This window comes from Mytilus edulis, chromosome 5 (assembly GCF_963676685.1).
Source record: "Mytilus edulis chromosome 5, xbMytEdul2.2, whole genome shotgun sequence".
In the NCBI taxonomy this organism is placed as follows: Eukaryota; Metazoa; Mollusca; class Bivalvia; order Mytilida; family Mytilidae; genus Mytilus; species Mytilus edulis.
The window spans coordinates 11,216,031-11,235,189 of NC_092348.1; the positions used below are offsets into that span (position 1 = coordinate 11,216,031).

General features: G+C 33.7%; 1 protein-coding gene across 1 annotated transcript; it reads right to left on the minus strand.

Moving 5' to 3' along the window:
- LOC139522947 (uncharacterized) lies at positions 1-18,286 on the minus strand. Its single transcript, XM_071316624.1, has 10 exons — positions 18,151-18,286; positions 16,250-16,295; positions 12,451-12,499; positions 9,924-10,057; positions 8,214-8,297; positions 6,190-7,105; positions 5,702-5,870; positions 5,101-5,239; positions 2,603-2,769; positions 1-1,472 (listed from the first exon to the last, which is right to left on the minus strand). Exons 1-10 carry the CDS (start codon positions 18,168-18,170, stop codon positions 569-571), a joined length of 2,628 nt encoding a protein of 875 aa, XP_071172725.1. The 5' UTR covers positions 18,171-18,286; the 3' UTR covers positions 1-568.
- Positions 18,287-19,159: the final 873 nt, after the last annotated feature.

A 19,159-nucleotide genomic window follows, 5' to 3' on the forward strand; every position in this document is an offset into this window, starting at 1 on the left:
TTTTTAGGAAATTTTATACAAATAACAAAAATAAAATTTAAGAACAAAAAGTTGCAACAAGTATACATGTAACAACCATTCTAAAATAAAAATTCATACGTGCATCAACTCTAAATTTATACAAACAAGTAGTTCATTATCATGATTACGTAGGTTTCATTCTACTTACAACTGCTTCACATACAGCATGACAAAGAACTTTTGTCTATGCCTTACTATATATAATTACTCATTGTTGCTATCTATAGTCTGTTTGATTTCTGTAAAATAAATGTTTCGATCACCATACCAGTTCCTGTATACTTTCCATTCTGAATTTGGCATTCAATAGTACAAGCTTGAAGATCTTTCTTCGCTAAAATTATCATGTTTTATCTCTTTTTTTTTTCTTTCTATTAAAATGAAATTGAAATCCTGATCGATAAAACGTAACCAATGAGAACATGTGTTTGGTAGATCGTAATGCTTTATACTAGGTTCATTTTTTCAGTTATATAGATATAAGAAGATGTGTATTTTTACTTTGGCAACACAGATCAACAGCTTATGATTGCATACAACAGTATTTTCATGACTTTCTTTGTGACAAGGAATACCACAGAGACTTTGGAATGACTGTTATATATGCGCCAGCAGGAAATGCGTTCGTTCCAGCAACTGTTGTGACGGATCTTTCAATCGGTGCACCAATAGCCTGACTGGTTCCTGGTATACTTGTTGTCGTAGGCAGACTGGTCGTGTTCCCTTCTTGTGCACCAGTATTAACTGATACTGAGGCTGGTAAGAACGATAAGAAAGCATTGAAATTACTCAAGATGTTTTGCGTTTCTGGTACAATTTGAGAGCAGCCTAATCCAGACTGGCGGTTTGGCACTACCGACATCTGCATTGTGGTAGGTGGTACTAGAGATAAAATGGGCTGAATACCAATAGTATTTAATATCGATGTTGTTACCGTGGAGGCTATGGACGTTATACAGTTGGAAATTTGACATGGTCTTCCTGGACTTTGTTCATGAAAAGGTAAAACTGTTCTGCCTACTATTTTTGATGGGGTAAGCGATAATGGCTGGTCAGATGAAGTCAAGTTACTTGTTACCGGAGATGGTCCAACACAAGCTTGTTTACCATTTTCTTCACTCATTTTGTCCGACTGAAACTTTGAATCATTACCTTGACAGTAGTTTTTCTTTTTCCTAGCCGTTGATCTATTGGATACCACAGTCGATGATAAACCAGGAGAACTTGTTGTCTGCTTACAACGATTTGATGAAAGCACCGAAGAGCTCTCACTTATTGGTTTATATTGTGGTTTAGATGCAGCACTATTGCATGACCTTGACACCACAGAGGTAAAAGGTCCACTGGTTTTGATAGTTGCTGTTTCTGACAAAGATATAAGATTTTTCGTGGCAGATGCTGATTTTTCGAAGCATGAACTATTGTTTGGATCTGGATTTAAACCACAAAACCTGAAATTGACAATAAGGATGCCTTTTATTATTTATTATACAGTGGTAAGGTCAAGAATCTTTTTATTTGTTATATATATGTAAAAATACTCAAGAGAAACTTATAGCTGACAATATCCGATATGGGCTTTGCTCATTGTTGACGGCCGTACGGTGACCTAATGCTGTTAATTTCTGTGTCATTTTGTGTCTTGTCGAGAGTTGTCTCGTTGGCAGTCACACCACATCTTCTTTTTTATATATAACAATAAGATGTTGTATAATTGCTAATGAGATCTCCATTTGATACTATTTGACATGACGTTAACATCTATAATAGGTGATCGTAAGGCCGTCGAAATTGAGCAAACTCGTACAACAAAGTCCGAAAATGACACATGTAAAACTTTTCAAAATAAAATAAAAACTAACGCCGTAACGGTCTGATTGATGAACGAAAAACAAATATGATATACAGCAAAAAAACGACAAGCATTGAAATACAGGCTCTTGGTTTTGGACAGACATATGCAGAATGTGGCGGAGTTAAACAAGATAGCTGGAACCTAACCCTCCCCTAACATGGGACAATGGCATAACTTTACAACATAAGAAAATAACTTTAAAAATCAGTGGAAAAGGGCTTAACTCATCAGATCGGTACAAAACAGTAAATAGCTAACAAAAATACTGACCGGACGTGGCAGGGTATTTTTACATCCCCACAACAAAGAAAGACACTAAGTAAAGTGGTTTTTGTATCAACTATAAGTATCACTAGAACTTCCAGTTTACTGGATTACATTAATTATTCGATGAATAAGTTGAGTTCTAGTTTTAATTTTAGATCTATACATCATTTTTTGTCTTTTTGTTGTTGTTATATTTTGTATTTTTTTCGTCTTTTACCAAACTTTCAAAATTGGTAATAACTTAAAGTTTGTAAACCATTCGATGTGGGACATGGGAACAATTGAAATATTCCTAAAATACAAGAATACAGTATAACGAAGAGAAACTTTGTGTTTGCTCACTAAACACACCAGAGACATACAATTATTATATACTTTTCTGATCACATCAAAGATGAAATGAGACGATAAAAATATGACTGTACCGAAAACGAATTCAATATTACAAAATTAAAATACCACAGTGACTGAAGGTTCTGTATGTTTTTGGCGGGAACTCCATAAATTTGTTGGTACTTGGAACATATAGTGCACTTCATGATTGCTCCTTTTCTTCCGGTCTTCTTAATTCTCGGACTTAAACGACTTTTCTTTGCAGATGATGTTTTGATCAAATATGGCGAAAACTACAAGACAGAAGATACATACTTTCAGAATATACTATTTCTTTTTCCGACAGAACATTTATTGAATCGTTTCCGCTTTTCGTTGTTGTGTACTGATAATTACGTTTCAAAAGAAAAACGGGCATTTTGTTAGACAATAAACTGCACAAGACAGAATTCACTAAACAGTCTAACCCAAATGTTTTTGCATGAAAATGTAGACAAGATACGTCAGAACTAAGAATATGTCTCTATTAAAAGAGGAGTGAAACAAGGCGACAATATGTCACCTTATATCATGTATTTATCATATATGTCAATAATCTGCAAAAATATTTGATTAAAATTGTAAAACTGGTGATTGCAAAGAAAAAATATGGCAATAACTTGTCATTTGAATTGCAATGTAATTGAGGCCGAGATGAATTTATACTCAATCATTTTTTATCGCTTATTTAACCAATTACGATTTAATAGCTTGAATGTTGGTATAAGGATGCCATAAGAAAAAAAATATATAAGCAAGTTTTACTGTTTAATCTACAAAGTAACATTGGCTAGAGGTACAAAGGTGTCGGTTAACATGTTTTCCCTCCGCCGTTGTTTTTTTTTTTGCGCCTGTCCCAAGTCAGGATCCTATGGCTTTTGTTAATCTTGTATGTTTTATTTAATTCTAGTTCATTTATATGTTTAGAAGTTTAGTGTATGACCTCCCTTTTCACTGAACTAGTACACATTTTTATTTAGGGGCCATCTGAAGTCCACTTCCGGCTGCGGTATTTTCTCGCTGTGTTGAATTCCTATAAGTGTCTTTCGGCTGTTGATTTTATACTCTTGGGTCGTATTGTTGTCTCTATGACACACTCCCCATTTCCATTTTCTATTTTATTAAGTTAGGTATTTATTTAATCCAATAACGATTTTAGCTCGATGGAGAAAATATAGAGGGAAATAAGCTGTCAAATTCATGTTCACCGATTTGATCCCAATTCTTATATTTTCAATGTTAGATCATAGCATAAAAAAAATGTATCCAAAAAGTCTTTCCGATGTTGACCTCCTTTTATTTTTAATGAACACATGCATATCCCATCTCCTCTAAAGTGCATGAATATGAGTTAAAATAAGGTGGAATAATTGACTTGCAAGCCAATAATACATCAGTGATGTATGTAAGCTTAGTTTTTACTTAATTGAACCAAACAGGCGTCTTATAGCCAAATATTATTCCACATTACTACATGTTTGAAACCAAACAAATCATATTTGATTTTTTTTTTAATTCGTAGTAAATGACACTTTTAGATAGTTAGCAATATCCTTTAACTCTACTTTCCGCTATATAGATGACGTTCTTTCACTAAACAATTCAAAATTTGGTGACTATGTGGAACGCATCTATCCCATCGAATTGGAGATAAAGGATACTACAGATACAGTTAAGTCGGCTTCATATCTTGACTTACATCTAGAAATTGAGGGTCGGTTGAAAACAAAACTTTACGACAAAAGAGACAATTTCAGCTTTCCAATTGTGAACTTTCCATTTCTAAGTAGCAACATTCCAGCAGCACCTGCATACGGGGTATATATCTCCCAATTGATACGATATTCCCGTGCTTGCATTTCCTATCATGATTTTCTCGATAGAGGGTTACTGCTCATAAGGTATTTATTAAACCAAGAGTTCCAAATGGTGAAGTTGAAATCATCCCTTTCACAAATGATATCGGATATGTTCCTTACGTCGTAACTACAATCCCCTTCCCTTTCATGAATGTGACCTACCGAATTAGACTATTTACCGGATTTGTAATCGCATAAGCAACACGACGGGTGCCACATCACGGTGGAGCAGGATCTACTTACCCTTCCGGAGCACCTAAGATCACCCCTAGTTTTTGGTGGGGTTTGTGTTGTTTATTCTTTAGTTTTCTATGTTGTGTCATGTGTACTATAGTTTTTCTGTTTGTCTTTTTCATTTTTAGCCATGGCGTTGTCAAGTTTGTTTTAGATTTATGAGTTTGACTGTCCCTTTGGTATCTTTCGTCCCTCTTTTTTTAAACTAAATTTTGCAAATATATTCAGTACAAAAAAATATAAATAAACTACAAAATTTTGATTGTCTACAGACATCAATGTAGTACTACAATTCCTAAAATATTAAAGATTAACTGTCAACATAAAACAAAAATTCAAACAAACAAAAAACACATGCATTCATGCGAACAAACAAAATATTAAAAGCAAAATATTAACTGTATTTTTTTGAAAAAAATATTGGAACCCAAAAATCAATCAATCAATCATTCAAAAAGATAACAAAACATAAACATGAATTGTTTATTGCACCTTTCTCTTAAGTTTGTCTCTAGGCCTAAGTCTACTAGGCATGGGTTCTATTTCATCATGACCCGTACGTTTATGAGGAGCATATTTCCAGCTCGGATTCTGTTTCTTCATTTCTTCCAAGTCATGAGCAAATTCTTCCCTGGAAAATTAGTCTTTCTCATAGAATTGATCTATGCATAATATTAAAAAAAAAAAAAGTGTCGAATTTATTTGTGGAACCGAATTCGCATCCTCATTAAAACTGTTCTGTAGGACATTGGCATCGGGCCGGCTATTATGGTAAAGAAAATGTTACATTCATGGTTCTTAAATTTGTATTTCATCATTTCCATGCTATATCTTACGTACAAGTGTTGCTCATGCACACGTGCTTATGATCATGCATTGCTATGTGGAATAGATAAAAACAAGAGATAGTAAAAAAGTAAGAGATCTAGAATGCAGATTATTCGTTTGTTTTTGCACATGCATTTCTTAAAATAAATCCAGGTTTATCACATGCAACTCTTTTTTTAAATAGTTAAAGTGATATGACGAATGTTTAAATGTGTTACTGAGCGAGTACGATCAAAGTGAAATTGATAATTGATATAAAACTTACTCATATGGTTTTCTCTCCTCTGGCGTCATTTTTCTCCATTTTTGACCAAGCATTTTAGAAACGTCCCTGTTATCAAGATTTGGATGTTTCTCGGCAAGGATTTTTCTGTACTCAATTGAAAACCTTATAAATCCATTCTTCGGCCTTTTTAAACCACTTGACCTTTTACCTGGTAAACAGAATGAACCCAGTTTTTTTTTTATTTAAAATAGATCAGAGGAAACACGAAACAAACGACATTCTACCTTTAAAGATTATTGCAAGTGTTGCTCCGCCGTCTTTCAATTGGCAAAAATAAAAGAAATAAAAACATATTTATAAATAGCCGTAAATAAAATTCTGACTTTAAAGAATGGTACACCTACTAGTAGCATCTACATAATTTTTGTTGCGTACTTGGGTGTATCTTTAAGCAGATACTTCATAGCAATACCTGAACTTGTGCCCTCCAAAAAAAGAGAAATGTTATGCAACGAAATGAAACTAACTTGATTTCTGTTGTCCAGGTTTTTGTGTGCTCTTTTCTGGAAAAGTTGTAGTTGAATCTGCTTCCACGACCTGTGTAGAATCTACAGCATGGTCCCCCGTCTTACTGTTACCATAGCCAGACTTGGTCTTCTTATCTGTCCGTCTTTTTGCTTTTCGCTTCGTTCTTCTTTTCTGTTTTGTTCTTCTATTGACTGGCTTGTCACTCTCGTCCGAACTATAATGAAATGTTAACAAACTTGACAGAGTTGGGTACTGTTTGCAATAGTATTGAATAAGCTCTTCTTCAGTCGGACCATCGTTACTACTGGAAGTTTCTATGGTTAGTCTACTGTTTAGTGTACTTTCACATGAGTTCTCGCCCTGGACTAGACACATCTGCTGGATGGATGTATAAATTTCATTATTAATATTTTGACAGTTTTGATGCATAAAACTCCAATTTGCATTTTCACTGCAATTCATATCTACAGAAAGATTGTTTTCTTTGTTTCTAAAGTCTATGCTATCGTCTGCAAAACTCATGTCGCTGAAATCTTCATGTTTATCGGTATATCTTCTGGCTTCTTCGTCTCTGTTTCCAACAAGGGTACTTTGACTGTCTTCTTCATACAAACGCCGCCAATCCTGGGGATTTGCAGAACAAGGATCAAACACATTACTGGGAACTTCACTAGCATACACTTGTGGGTTGTTTTGATGTTGTAGTTCATTGTTAGATATAGTTGTATCTTCTCCAAAACTTAACTTTCGCCTAAAAGTGGCATTTAAATCAGTTGGTACTCCGTATTCCGGGGAGAAATCAGCTTCTATGCTAGACTGGCTACATATACTAAGAGGGGACGCTGTCTCTAAGTTGCCTTCTTTGTACCATTTCAAATATTTGATATAGTCTATTGCTCCCAAAATTATTGCAAGCTAATCAAAGGAAATAAAAACAAGAAAAACTTATTAGTTATAGGAAGATGTGGTATGAATTCCAATGAAACAACTCTCCATTCAAGTAAAAATTTATAAAAGTAAACATGTATATGTCAAGGTACGGCCTTCAACACGGAGCCTAAGCTTACACCAAACTATAAAGGGTCCTAAAAAATTTCTAGTGTAAAACCATTGAAACGGGGAAACCAAATCAGATTCCTGACTTAAGACAGGTGCAAACATTATAAGTATAAATTTACTACAAATACAAATACGGGTGTGGGAGTTTCTCGCTACATAGAAGACCCATTGGTGGCCTTCGGCTGTTGTCTGCTCTATGGTCGGGTTGAAAAATTGTCGCTTTGACACATTCCCCATTTCCTTTCTCAATTTTATTCTAAATATATTTAGTGTATCCTTATTTTGTTCGGAATTTACGAGTGGAACGAAACAGTTACATGTATCTCAGGCTGCTATGAAATTCCAAAGTAGGAAAAAGAACATGAGAAATTCAGAAATTAAGTAAAACTGTATTTATGGTCTAAACGGTGACACTGTTGAAACATGATATTGGCATGTTAACATTTTTATAAAGTTGTGGTAAATAAGGGGACTGGGCGAATATGACTACGTGTTGTGCATACTACTAAGCCACGACAGAGTTACGCTCTTTTCGTGTAGCATTGATCCATTAATAAAAATTTAAGGTGAATCAGATCCTGTCCGTACTCATATTCTCCTTTTCAAGTAACAGATCATATTTAACGCGCTTGTTCCTACATGCATTATTTGCAACTGAAAGTTGGGGTCTGAGCGTGACGCGGGATTGTCGTTTTTTTGTAAGCGTGACACGTGAAAGTCAAAGTAGTGTGCCTTGAAAACGGGAAATGAAGTCTTGTGGGACACGGGAAATTCCAAAAAATTGAGAATTGCTTACGTGCATAGTGTAAGCGGGATACGGGAATCTGAAAAACAGAATGCGGGATCTGGGATCAGAAGTTGCCCCCCATGAGACCCCCCTCAATCCTATTTTATTACATGATGAAATTGATCTTTATGTAAGTTAAGCAAATTCGGTTTGATATATTTTATCGATGTATCTTACCTCATTCTCTTTGCCGCCATTGTAACATTTTCCAATTTTTCCACCCAATTTCTTTAACCAGAATATAAAATCAAAACTTTCAACCTGACAAAAAAGAGAACCATGTCACAGAAATAGGAAAAAACACATTTAAGAAATCGTAATAGCAAAAGATTCATGTAGTAAAGTGATGCTGAAACGAACAATCTAACAGTACAGTGTAACATAGTATGAAAAATGATTAAATTACTGATTACGACAATACCTAACCGAATAGTCTATCTCTGTGTGTTTATTCTTGACATTTCATATTTCCTATTCATCTTTTGGATTTTTTTTATTTCTATTCTTTTTAACATACATGTGTCAAAAAAAGGTAAAGAATATAATAAAATGTCAAAATGAGGAAAATAAAATATAGGAACGGTGAAATATGGACACAAGAGACAAAAAAATCGGTCTAGACAACATGCAGTAAGAATAAATACAGGTTTCCGATCGACAGAAACAATTAATTTTTTTTTACATACAAATAAAAAAAAACTTGGCAAACAATTGTTTTAGGCCAATATCACTTTGTCAGCTTTATCAGCCAGGTTCTACGGAAGAAGGCAATAAATACTGCGTCGCCGGTCAAGAATAAATGTACCACTCGAATTTTTGTTTAATATAAAAACAAAAAGAAGATGTAGTATGATTGCCAATGAGACAACTCTCCATAAGAGACCAAAATGACACAGAAATTAACAACTATAGGTCACCGTATGGCTTTCAACAATGAGCAAAGCCCATACCGCATAGTCAGCTATAAAAGGCTCCGAAATGACAATGTAAAACAATTCAAACGAGAAAACTAACGGCCTTGTTTATTTATATAAAAATATGAACGAAAAACAAACTTATGTAACACATAAACAAACGACAACCACCGAATTACTAGCTCCTGACTTGGGACAGGCACATACATACTGTGGCGGGGTTAAGGCTTCATCTGTTTTATCGGTCTAGTTATATGATTATGTCTCCAATGGCTATATATATATAGAATCATGATTAAGTTTTAAAAAGAAAAACATAAGGATTCAACGAACGTGTGGTCCTGGTCAGATATGGATATGTATCTTAAATCAGTATTGTGCTCTAATTGCATAATATGGAATAAATCATGGCTATATTTAAATGAAGAAAACATTTATTTTTTACCCCCAAAAGGATCATCTGCTAAACCAACATGTAACATGGTAGTATGTATTTCTAGGTTTCGAAACTAGGGACCAGCATAAAAGATACACCGATTTCATAATACACCAAAACAAGAATGTGTCCATCGTACACGGATGCCCCACTCGCACTATCATTGTCCATGTTCAGTGGACCCTGAAATTGGTGTCAAAACTTTAATTTGGCATTTAAATTAGAAAGATCATATCATAGGGAACAGGAGTACTAATTTCAAGTTGATTGGACTTCAAGTTTATCAAAAACTACCTTGACCAAAAACTTTAAACCCGAAGCGGGACGGACGGACGAACGGACGCACAGACCAGAAAACATAATGCCCCTCTATTATCGTAGATGGGGCATACACACATTTCAGATCAAAATTACAAAGTAACCCTAGATTGAATTAAGCAGTTAACCCACATGGTCTACTTGACGCTGCAGGTGAAAGTACACCTGCATCTCATGAGTCGTTTTATACCTGGTCATTACTTATACAAGCCGTTATACCTGGTCATTACTTATACAAGCTGTTATATCTGCCTCCGTGATATCGTCTAGGAAACATGAATCTTCTACATCGGATAGGAATTTATCATGGTCAAATGAATCATACAACATTTCAGAGGCCGTATCTGTCGACTCTGAAAACAAAATGTGTAGGCACATTAATTCAATTCAAAGCTGTTTCTTATTTACAGTTTAGCAGTACCATCATTTTAGAGAAGGGCAGTGAATGCCTTATATTTAAAGGGAGGGACGCACAGATATAAGTTAGTTCACTAAACACTACGCAAAAGTAGAGTTTTTGAGACAAGGCAACACCGAACTCTAACAATAAAAGAGGGATAATGTACAAAAACGTAAGGAGTTATTTCTGCTTTGATAGTTCTCAACTCGTGTTGCACTAGCATTGCGACTAGTAAAAGTATCCATGGCGCTCCGTAGTTCTTATATCAAATGTTCTTTTCTTTTATGTACTTGCTATCATACTTGCTATCATATAGCAAAATACAATAACAAAAAGACCGGTTGTTTAGGATTATTCACTCCTGAGAGTAGCACAACAGCAACCCGCACATACAAAACAAATGACACATGAAGGGCAACGCACAATATTCAACAATAATTAAAATCATCCGTCCACACCGTATTATATATCAAGCACAAAGTCTTTCCGAGTCCAAACTAGAGGCTACAAAGAGCCTGTGTCGCTCACCTTGGTATATGTGCATATAAAACAAAGGACACAGATGGATTCATGACATAATAATGTTTTGGTGATGGTGATGTGTTTGTAGATCTTACTTTACTGAACATTCTTGCTGCTTACAATTATCTATCTATAATGAACTTGGCCCAGTAGTTACAGTGGAAAATATTTTGTAAAAATTTACAAAATTTATGAAAATTGTTAAAAATTGGCTATAAAGGGCAATAACTCCTTAAGGGATCAATTGCCCATTTAGTCATGTTGAATTACTTTTAGGTCTTACTTTGGTGTACATATTGCTGTTTACAGTTTATCTCTATCTATAATAATATTCAACATAATAACCAAAAGCTGCAAAATTTTCTTATGTCAGATTTTCTCTAAATGCTTTGGTTTCACAGATATGAGCCAAAAACTGCATTTTACCATATGCACTATGTTTAGCCATGTCGGCCATCTTGGTTTGCAGCCGGGGTCATCGGACCCATTTTTTAAACTAAAAACCCTAATGGTGATTGTGGACAAGTTTGGTTTAATATGTCCTAGTAGTTTCAGAGAAGAAGATTTTTGTAAAAGATTACAAAAATTTGCGAAAAATTGTAAAAATTGACTACAAAGGGCAATAACCCCTTAAGGGGTCAATTGACTATTTTGGTAATTTAACTTCTTTGTAGATCTTACTTTGCTGAACATTATTGCTGTTTACCGATAATCTCTATCTATAATAATATTCAAGATAATAACCCAAAACTGCAAAATTTCCTTAAAATTACCAAAACAGGGGCAGTCATCTAACAACGGGTTGTCCAATTCATCTGAAAATTTCAGGGCAGATAAATGTTGACCTGATAAACATTTTACCTCATGTCAGATTTTCTCTAAATGCTTTGGTTTCAGAGATATAAGCCAAAATCTACATTTTACTTCTCTGTTCTATTTTTAGCCATGATTGCCATCTTGTTTGGTTGGTGGGGTCATCGGAAACATTTTTAAACTAGATACCCGAATGATGATTGTTGCCAAGTTTGGTTAAATTTGGCCCAGTAGTTTCAGAGAAGAAGATTTTTGTAAAAGTTAACGACGACGGACGACGAGAGACGATGCCAGGACGACTGACGCCAAGTGATGAGAAAAGCTCACTTGGCCCTTCAGGACAGTGGAGCTTAAAATAAGGACATTCATAAATTACAATCAAAACCATCATAACATAAGAAAACTACACAAGAGATTTCTGACTTTTGATAGATACATCAATATACTACAGGATTTAAATACGATTTCATAAATTCCCCTCTTATGTAATCTCGATCAATTCCTTTCATATATGTATTCAAGATTAGACAAAAGCAAATACAAACACACACAATAATGAACATACAATATTTACATATTGTATGACAGAAAACTCGCCATCATCAAAGCAAGCTGAAAGTACTTTACATTTACATGATTATGGTGTGATGATATTATGTCGTTCAATTAAAACTCTATAAACTCTAAACTCATGTCGTTCTCGCTGCATTGAAGACCTGGTTGTGACCTTCTGCTGTTGTCTGTTCTATGTTCGGGTTGTTGTCTCTTTGATACATTCCCCATTTCCATTCTCAATTTTATCTAATATCAGTGGTTGTACTTCATATTAAAGATTTCATGCAACAAGTCATGCACGGTATAAAAAATAACGAACGCGTGTAGTGCTCCGAACAAGGTAAATTGATTTACAATGCAGAAATTGAAAACTACAACCGCAATCATAAATAGTGGTGTCCCATTTATAGGGGAAAATTTACTAGAGCAAAATTGTATTCGATTCAATATGCTTACCACAGCTAAACGTTCTATCGATTGACATGTTCAGTTCAGTGCTGTTAGTCTACAGAAAAAAATGTACTATTATTAATGCATTTTCCTTTAAAATAAAAATAACCAGAACACATACCAGTAATCAGAATAGAAAAGGGTGTTGATTTTTAAAGAATGTTATTGGTTTAAAGAAGGGCAACACATGTGTCAAGTATATATGGGGTTAACGACAGGGTCATCGGATACATTTTTCAAACAAAATACCCTGAAGAACATTCAGGCCAAGAGTTGGTTTAATTTTACGCAAAAGTTTGAAAGGAGAAGAATTTTGTAAAAGATTACAAAATATTACGAAAAAATGTGAAAAATATATACTTTAAAGGGTCAATAACTCCTTATGGGGTTAATTTATCATTTTGACCATGTTAACTTATTTGTAGATCTTACTTTGCTGAATGATTTTGCTGTTTACATTTTATCTCTGTCTATTATAATATTCAAGAAAAAAAACCTGCAAAATTTCTTTACAAATTCAGGTGCAGCATCCCAACAATTAAATGTCTGATGCGTCTGAACATTTCAGAGAAGATATATTTTCACCTGATTTACCTGTTTTAGTTTCAGAGATATAAGCCAAAAACTGCATTTTACACAGAATTCGCGAAATCTTTTTTCCCCTGGTGGTCCTTGAAGAAAATCTGCTGGTCCTCAATATCAATTCTATTGAAAAATTCTTAAATTGTGTCAGTCCTATGCAAAATTTTGGTGGTAAAATCCCGAGGACTGACACTTTTCGTGAACTCTGTTTACACCCCCTCCCCCAATGTTTTATTTTTTAGCCATGGCAGCCATATTGGTTGATGGCGGGTTCATTGGATACCTATTCGTCTTTATAACTAGATTCCCTAAGGATGATTCAGGCCAAGTTTGATTTTGCCCAATAGTTTGAGAATCAGAAGAATTTATTAAAAGTTAAGGGACGACGACGACGGACGACGGTCAACAAGTGATGAAAAAAGCTAACTTGGCCATTTGTAAAGTTCTACAGGAAATGTGTATTTTTCATTTTCACTCAAATGTCAAGAACTATGTCCACATTTGTAACATATTATTCGGTTGAATGGATAAATTGAATATCACTGTCCAGCATGAAATAGCCTTGGCTCGGCCCTTTTCACTGATACTATAATGATGCACGAACTTGAAGGAACTTTTGTACACTTAGTTTCCTGGATTTTCGTGTTGATAATATTAATTTTCACCCCGTCTTTTGCAAAATTAGTTATTTTCAGTTCATATCAGAACCAAGTGATAAATTTTCATAAATCCTCCACCACCGTGTAATAGAGGTTTCCAGATTTTCTACGTATCAGGTACGGTTGGTACGTAAAACAACCGTTGGTGTTGTTTGGGAGGTTTCATTTAATGCATGAGATTATTGTATGTATCATGATGAAAATAAAGAAACAAAATTGCATATCAGTGATAAAAACCTTAATCTTTTATTTTATTACGATTTCTCTGCTTCTAGAAAACCTTGCACGTGATTGTATACGATAAAATTTATTTTGTGCACAAGAGAATGAATCAAACAGTCCTTACTGGAACTGAGTTGCCTCGACCTTTATATTCTAAAAATAGATTTGCGTTTCTGTATGGCTATGTTTTTGTTTTCTGTATATATTAAGAAAAGGATTAGAATAAAGAATGTTTTCTAAAACTCAAATATAAATTGGAATAATTAGAAATTACTTATTAATAATATCTTACTTGTACCTTACTGGTGTCGTTAATGACTACATAGACGGATCCAGGGGGAGGGGGCTTGGGGCCTGCTCCCCTTTTCGTGGCAAAAATTTGGTTGATTATATAGGGAATCACTGAAGCAAGGATGGAGCGCCCCCCTTTTATGAAAAGTTCTGGATGCGTCACTAAACTAGTACACGTGCTTATGGCAAAAATGAGTTCAAAATTGTGTTGATTTCTCATTAAAATAATTTTTTATTAATTAAGCTATCTTTTCGCGATCATTGGAGCAGCATTTTTTCATAAAACGCAACACACATTGTAAAACCATCGATCTATCTTTTTCCTTATATTTTGTCACTGAACTTTTTAATAAAATTGTTGATTATATTAATTACTTAAAAAATAAATATAAATTTTATGACACTAACCAAAACCATTTTTTGAGTCGAAATATTCATCATCACGATGTTACTTCATCGTGTTCGCTTATTATTATTATGTCACTAGATATTGTTATTACATTAATATTTGTAAATATTGTCGTGAGTAAAATTGTGTATTGCACGTGCCTGGGAGTAGTAAAATATAATCTACGAGGGGTAATGTTAAACCAATATCCATCCATTAATCCTTTTGTCGTACAGCATTGCCAAAAAAACTTCATACAACATAGCGTATTTTGTTCACTGATAACGGCAATAATTTGACGCTATATTTACACTTCGTCTAATGCAATATGAATATGTCTTTCTAACACTTCGTAATGTTGTACGGAAAATACTATGTTGCTATATAATGTCTTTTGCACCACTTACACGATTTATGGACTCAAAATTAAGGATCATTTCCATCGGTTGGTAAATGTTTCTATGTAATTTGTTCAGGTTTATATGAACTAGTATCATGAATACGATACTTCTTAAAATAGTTAACTCCAGTTTTTTTGAGTTTTCTCTCTCGGTTTACTGCGAAAAAGAGATATGAATAGTTGTGTTAATAAAAAGGGCATGTTTCTAAAATTTATAGAGCATATTGATTTTATGAGGGTTTTTTTTAAAGAAAAACTTTAAGCCCGACGGTAAAGATAATTGTCCAAAAAGGAAGGATGTCAAGTAAATACGATATCAGCCATATCTCTATGCATATTATTGTTCAAATTGAAGATGTAAACGACCTTGTATTTCTTATAATTTCTTTCCGGACGTCTGAATTTTTGTTTATCTTTATTTAATTCTTCAACATATATATACAACAGATATATTACATATAACACAAAATTATCACAAGGCAATGGTATTTAAAAGTATAATGACATACATAATCAGTACAATAATTAGATATCACACCGTTTGACACCTTCGGTTTTTTGTAACAGAGTATTAATTTTTATAAAGTATGCCTCCCTCGACTTTTTTTTAATCTTGATTCAATATCCATTGACAAGGGTTTTAGACCTCACGCGTACAGACTGAACATGGATTTGGTTTTATATTAGTTCTGTCATTTTTCTTTTGTTATTAAGGTCAATTTATTTTGTTCAAATTCATTTTATTTGATCATGTTTTCTAAAAACTTACCAAAAGAAATACAAAACTTTAACATTTTACAATGATACATAAAGATATTACAAACAAAATTTATAAAGTTTTAAATTTGTTTTGTAATTTAGCTTCTTTGTATCTATGTAGTTTCACGGGGAAATAACTCTTAACTATAAACCTTTCGTACCACCGGTTACTTGCAACGGTTGCTTGAAAGCATAATCGAGTGCACACACTATTGTTTCCTACGAATACAAGAAGAAACCACATGAAATTAGTCCCAAATTACAGCTAAAAATTCTCAAAACAGTTCTGCTTATGATTCCTAAAACATGTGTTGATATAAAGTGTATGCATCAATAATTTTCAAAAGTTTAATGACGGCTCCCACTTCGTACTACGGTTGGTACGGTAGCAAATCTGGAAACCTCTAATGAGTGAGTAAACGTTAGTTTATGTTTCCCTGTGTATGCCCATCCCCCTATTTTAATCTTATCAGATTAAATGAATCTAAATATCATGATACATACCATTAACGATTTATAAATACCAGTGAAAGCTGGAAGCTCGGTGAAACTGTTAAAAAATTAAATTAGAAAGATTTTTTTTTAAACATGGCCGTACAATCATATTCTGTAGATACACAAAATAACGGTAACAAATAAAAATTAGGATGTGACATCCCGCATTAATAAGAATTCTACAGGTATAGCCAAACTTTCTAGCCAGATCTTTTTGTCTCTGAAAGAATTTGACTTGGAAAATGAGATTTAACCTGTTCTTATGAAATATGTTTTTTTGATAATTTTTCAATATGTATACAGTAACTGTTTACTTTTCGTTATTTTTTTTTATTCTTTTTTTTGCAATGGTGTTTGCCTTCCTTATTTTTCCTGCTTTCAACATATTCTTCCTTAATTGTGCACACATCTTCATATCTTAGAATTAACTTGATGGTAAGTTATGATTATGAATTATTTTATTATAATTTTTAATAAAAGCTTATTGAACAGCTTATTTTAGGAAAACAAATATATATTCGCTATCTCGCACTTATCAGGTAACCTCATCGACACAATTAACTACGACAAGCATCCCATTCAAGGACACATTACCAAAAAAATCATTTGAATTGGCATTTTCAATGCAGGAATTGTTCCGATATTCGGATTTGGTATCGTTTTAAGCTCATATGGATTATAAACCAGGTGAGCCATTTTCGCGGTTACCTTGAACCATATGTCAGCTGAGCGACCGAAATATTAGAAATGGAGACAATTGAACACAATTATACACAATGTAAATTAATAAACATCTATTGTGTAGATTTAAGGGACTTGAGATGTCTATTTTAGCTCTTATCATGTATGAAATTTAAACATTCAGATTCTGCATCTGGAGTCCTTTTTTAGATATTTAAATATTTTTCGTGAACATAAACATTATCAATGTCTGGTTCTTAATGGTCTGGATAGAGTTTGCTTGCAGAATAGAGAATAATTGACAAAATTGTTAGAATAGATAAAAACTAGGGCCCAAAAATGAAGAAGAAATAAAAATAGGGCCCAAAAATAAAGAAGAAATAAAAATAGGGCCAAAAAATAATAAGAATAAGAATTTTATTAGTTTCAAATCCAACCAGTAGGATTGTTACTAAATAAACAAACCAATACAAAACAAAACAGACAGACAGGCATATTAATGAGGGGGAGGACAGGGGGTACCCTTCTCCCTTCTCCCATCCCTCTTATCCTTTCTCCTACCCCTCTTCTCCTTATTTTTTTTTTTTTTAATTTACCGGAAAAAAGAGATATTTTATTTTTTTCTCCAACTTTTTCTCCTTTCTCCCAGCCTTCCTCTCCTTTCTCCTACCCCTTTCTCCCTGTCTCCCTTACCCCTGTCCTCCCCCTCATTAATTACAAAACGATAGACATTAAACATTACCAACATGTAGCGGTTGAAAAATAATAAAGATTATCTATATTAATTATAATACTATTTTTGACAGCAAAGAAGATGAGCCCCTCCCCATAAAAAATAATACAGAAATAGGGATCCCCTCCCCACCAAAACCAGATCCTGATTAATACGCATATAATTATGACCTTATGTTATGATACACTACGCTCCCTGTGACTTGTAAGGTTAGGGTGGAGAGTCGTTCATAAAAATAACAGTATTGTTTCATACTCATTATTAAAGAAGAAAAGACATTAAAACTCCTAATAATAGACAGACTAGAAAATGGAATTCATCTTCGATAGATAAATTATAGTCCAAATAATAATGACGTCTGGCAAGGCTTATTCTAATTTTTTAGCTTGCCAGACGTCATAATTATTTGGACTAAATAAATCATAAATAGTTTAAACTTGAAATTTCTACATGTATGATTTTAAAGAAAGATCTGATCATAAATCACTGAACTTACCTCTCTTGTTCCTCCAACATTGTAAAAAAAAATCGCAGCAAAAATTATTTTAAGCTGTTTTGTCTGGAACTTTGTCATTGACTGACACCTGTTATTTTGATGACTGAATGATTTTGTGGACGTCATTTTAAAATGACCTATTTTAATCATCTGCACTAATTGACACCGGATGCAAATAATGCAAAGATATATTTCATGAACTGAAATTTACTTCTGTCATTTATTTGAAATGAAAAGTCATTTTATTACAGAAGAAAAGGATGCCTATAATTAGCCTCAGTAATTAGCAAGAATTTGACTTTTTTTAAATTAGCTTTACTTGGTCTAGTCCAAATAATTAATATGACGTCTGGCAAGGCTATCCTTGCCAGACGTCATAATTATTTGGATTATATTTGGTCATAAGATTCATTTCGCTCAAAGCTTCATCTTTTGACTTATGTATATTAATTTAGCACCGAGGGTCCAGTAGTAAGCACTTCTTTATTGACATAATCATTACTATAATCATAAAATGTAAATTATTTCTGTTTGAAAAAAAAATGATTTTTTTGTCTTCAAAATAAGGAGTTTCTACCCCAGGAAAAGATAACCTGAGCCTTATTAGGCAAAACCTTTCGAAATTTAGGACCTTGAGCAATGCTCTGTAACTTTATACTTAAATTTGCCTAAGCTTCCATTTGATTTTTTGGGGGGTGGGGGCTAGCATGAAAAGTTGTATCTTGCATGCCTTTTTATTCATTCGCTCTATTCGGTCCTGCCTTTATTTTTATATAAATTGTCATCCTGGTTTGTCTTTTTTTGCAAAGTGTCTCATTCTGCCTTTTTTTTACTCAAAACTCCTGTCCTGCCTAATTTTTCAAATTTCAACCTAGCCACACACACACCCTCCCTTTGTTCCCCCTCCCCCTAAATATTAAAGATCTGACAGTCTTCGACCACTGATTTTAATTGTTTGGTCATTGGCCAAAGAGAAAACTTTCATAAATATAAAGATTTGGTTTTGAAA